The sequence below is a fragment of the Akebia trifoliata genome, chromosome 4 (assembly GCF_017979445.1).
Source record: "Akebia trifoliata isolate Shusen 1 chromosome 4, ASM1797944v1, whole genome shotgun sequence".
Lineage (NCBI taxonomy): Eukaryota > Viridiplantae > Streptophyta > Magnoliopsida > Ranunculales > Lardizabalaceae > Akebia > Akebia trifoliata.
In genome coordinates, this window is record NC_141378.1 from 40,017,339 (window position 1) to 40,019,219 (window position 1,881).

Below are 1,881 nucleotides of genomic sequence, written 5' to 3' on the forward strand. Positions count from 1 at the left end.
CAGGATACACACTTGCACATGCTAGGGTGGAGTCATGATTTTGCCCATGTGGGGGGCATCAACAGGAGTAGAAATTTTTTTTTTTTCTTGTAATGACGATTAAGAGTGGAAAAAAAAAATTGTGAGAGACAATTCTGATAGATATTTTTTAGCGTAAGCTAAAATTTATCGTAATAACTGACTATGGACTTTGAAAATTCTATTTGGAAGGGGAGAGGGGATGGGGGGAGTGCCCCAAATGTAAATCTGGGAGGATGCACATGTGCAGTTGTGTATCCCAAGGAAAAATCTACTATTCATGGGGGCTACACGTCAATTTAGTCACCCTCACAGGTTGTGTTACAAAATCATTACCCTTGACCAAACCAGAAACTTACCTGGACAAAAACAAATAACTTTGGCTTACTGCACTATCGTACAATCTTTCACAGTAATATAATGACTACATAATGCCTCAACTATACAGGCTATTTCTCTCGACTGCCTGTGTAGGAAAAACTTCTGTAACAATCATTAACGATGGGAAAAGAACTGGTGAGAGTGAGAGAGACACGGCCTCTTATTCCCCGGCACCAACACGGCGGGTTTATCGATAACAGCTTTTAACGTCCTCCGCAGTGTACTCAACTCCCCACCCCTTAATGTACTCCTCTGCACACCCAACTCCTCATCACCTCTACGTCCTCCAACTCTCGTCTCTATCACCAACTCACTCTTCGTCCGTCCACCAACAGTTCCCATCTCCGCCTTTACCACTCTCGCTCCTGCTGACGTCAGCGCTTGCGTCAGATCCTTCAGTAGGTCGGGTCGATCTTCGCAACTCAATGATACCCTTATCAACTCGTCCGATTCGCAGTAACTCAATGACAACTCGTCTGACTCGTTAGGGAATGTCCACTCTCTACTATCCTGCGCTGCCATGTCAGCTGCTAACCGCTTCAGCCCTTTTACATGATGAACCACCTCTGATAATAATGATGCTTTGTCCGTCTGCTCATCGGATCATTTAATTTACCTAAATACCCTTTAAAACAAATCTAAATGACAAAGTTTTTAACGTTGTTTCGAAAGAACTTACTTTGATTTTGTTGGGTAGAAGTGTCCGAAGGGTGGCGAGGTGAGTGTTGATTCGCGCTCTGCGCCTTCTCTCCGCCTCGCTGTGGCTCTTACATGCAGCAGCGGACGTCTTTGTATCTGGCGTTGATTTTGAGTTGGTTGCTGAATCTCGACCGTCCATCTCCATCGAACCAAGTCCATGAACTAATCCGTCTGTTCTGCTCCCGCAGCCATAATAGCTTTGAAATGGAAGCATCTCTCTCTCTCTCTCTAAAACACACAAGCAAAAAATTGCATGTAAGCCACTACCCTTTCATCAACATATAAAAATTAATAATATTAAAGGTTATTTATTTATACCCCTCCATGTTTTCATAAATATTAAAGATACCCCATGAATTTTAAAACTGATGATATGTGACCCTTGACCTCGGTCTTGTCTAATAGACTAATACTAAATGAACTAAATGTCCTCATCTTCAATTGTAAATTTCCTTTAATCTGCTCAAACCTTACATTCAATCCATGATTTAAACCTTGTCATAACCTTCTGTGGAGAAACATGGATTTTTGTTCCAAAAACATCACCTTTTTCTACTTTCCTCAATTCCAATCTTTCCTTAAGGTTGGAAAGTTGAAGTAGACAGAATCTTAGGATTTAAGATAATGGCTTCCAGGATGAAAAATTGGGTTGAAGACCCGTAGGTTTTTGAGGAAAAATCAAGGGTTTTAGACTTGAGGATGAAGATTAGGGCATTCAGGTCATTTCTGTCAGTCTATCATAGAAGACTGGGTTCAAAAAGGGCATGCTATCATTTTGAAAAC

At 41.4% G+C, this 1,881-nt stretch overlaps 1 protein-coding gene across 1 annotated transcript; it reads right to left on the bottom strand.

The window, feature by feature from the left end:
* Nucleotides 1-316: 316 nt before the first annotated feature.
* Nucleotides 317-1,322, bottom strand: LOC147404951 (transcription factor AIG1-like). Its single transcript, XM_086437786.1, has 2 exons — nt 1,079-1,322; nt 317-990 (listed from the first exon to the last, which is right to left on the bottom strand). The coding sequence occupies exons 1-2, from the start codon at nt 1,310-1,312 to the stop codon at nt 514-516; spliced, it is 711 nt and encodes a 236-aa protein (XP_086293912.1). The 5' UTR covers nt 1,313-1,322; the 3' UTR covers nt 317-513.
* Between the last annotated feature and the right edge of the window lie 559 nt (nt 1,323-1,881).

Coding starts and splice junctions, on each gene's coding strand:
- LOC147404951 (XM_086437786.1), bottom strand. CDS start 1,312: ATGCTTCCATTTCAAAGCTATTATGGCTGCGGGAGCAGAACAGACGGA. Junction 991..1,078: donor TTCTACCCAACAAAATCAAA/GTAAGTTCTTTC, acceptor TCCGATGAGCAG/ACGGACAAAGCATCATTATT.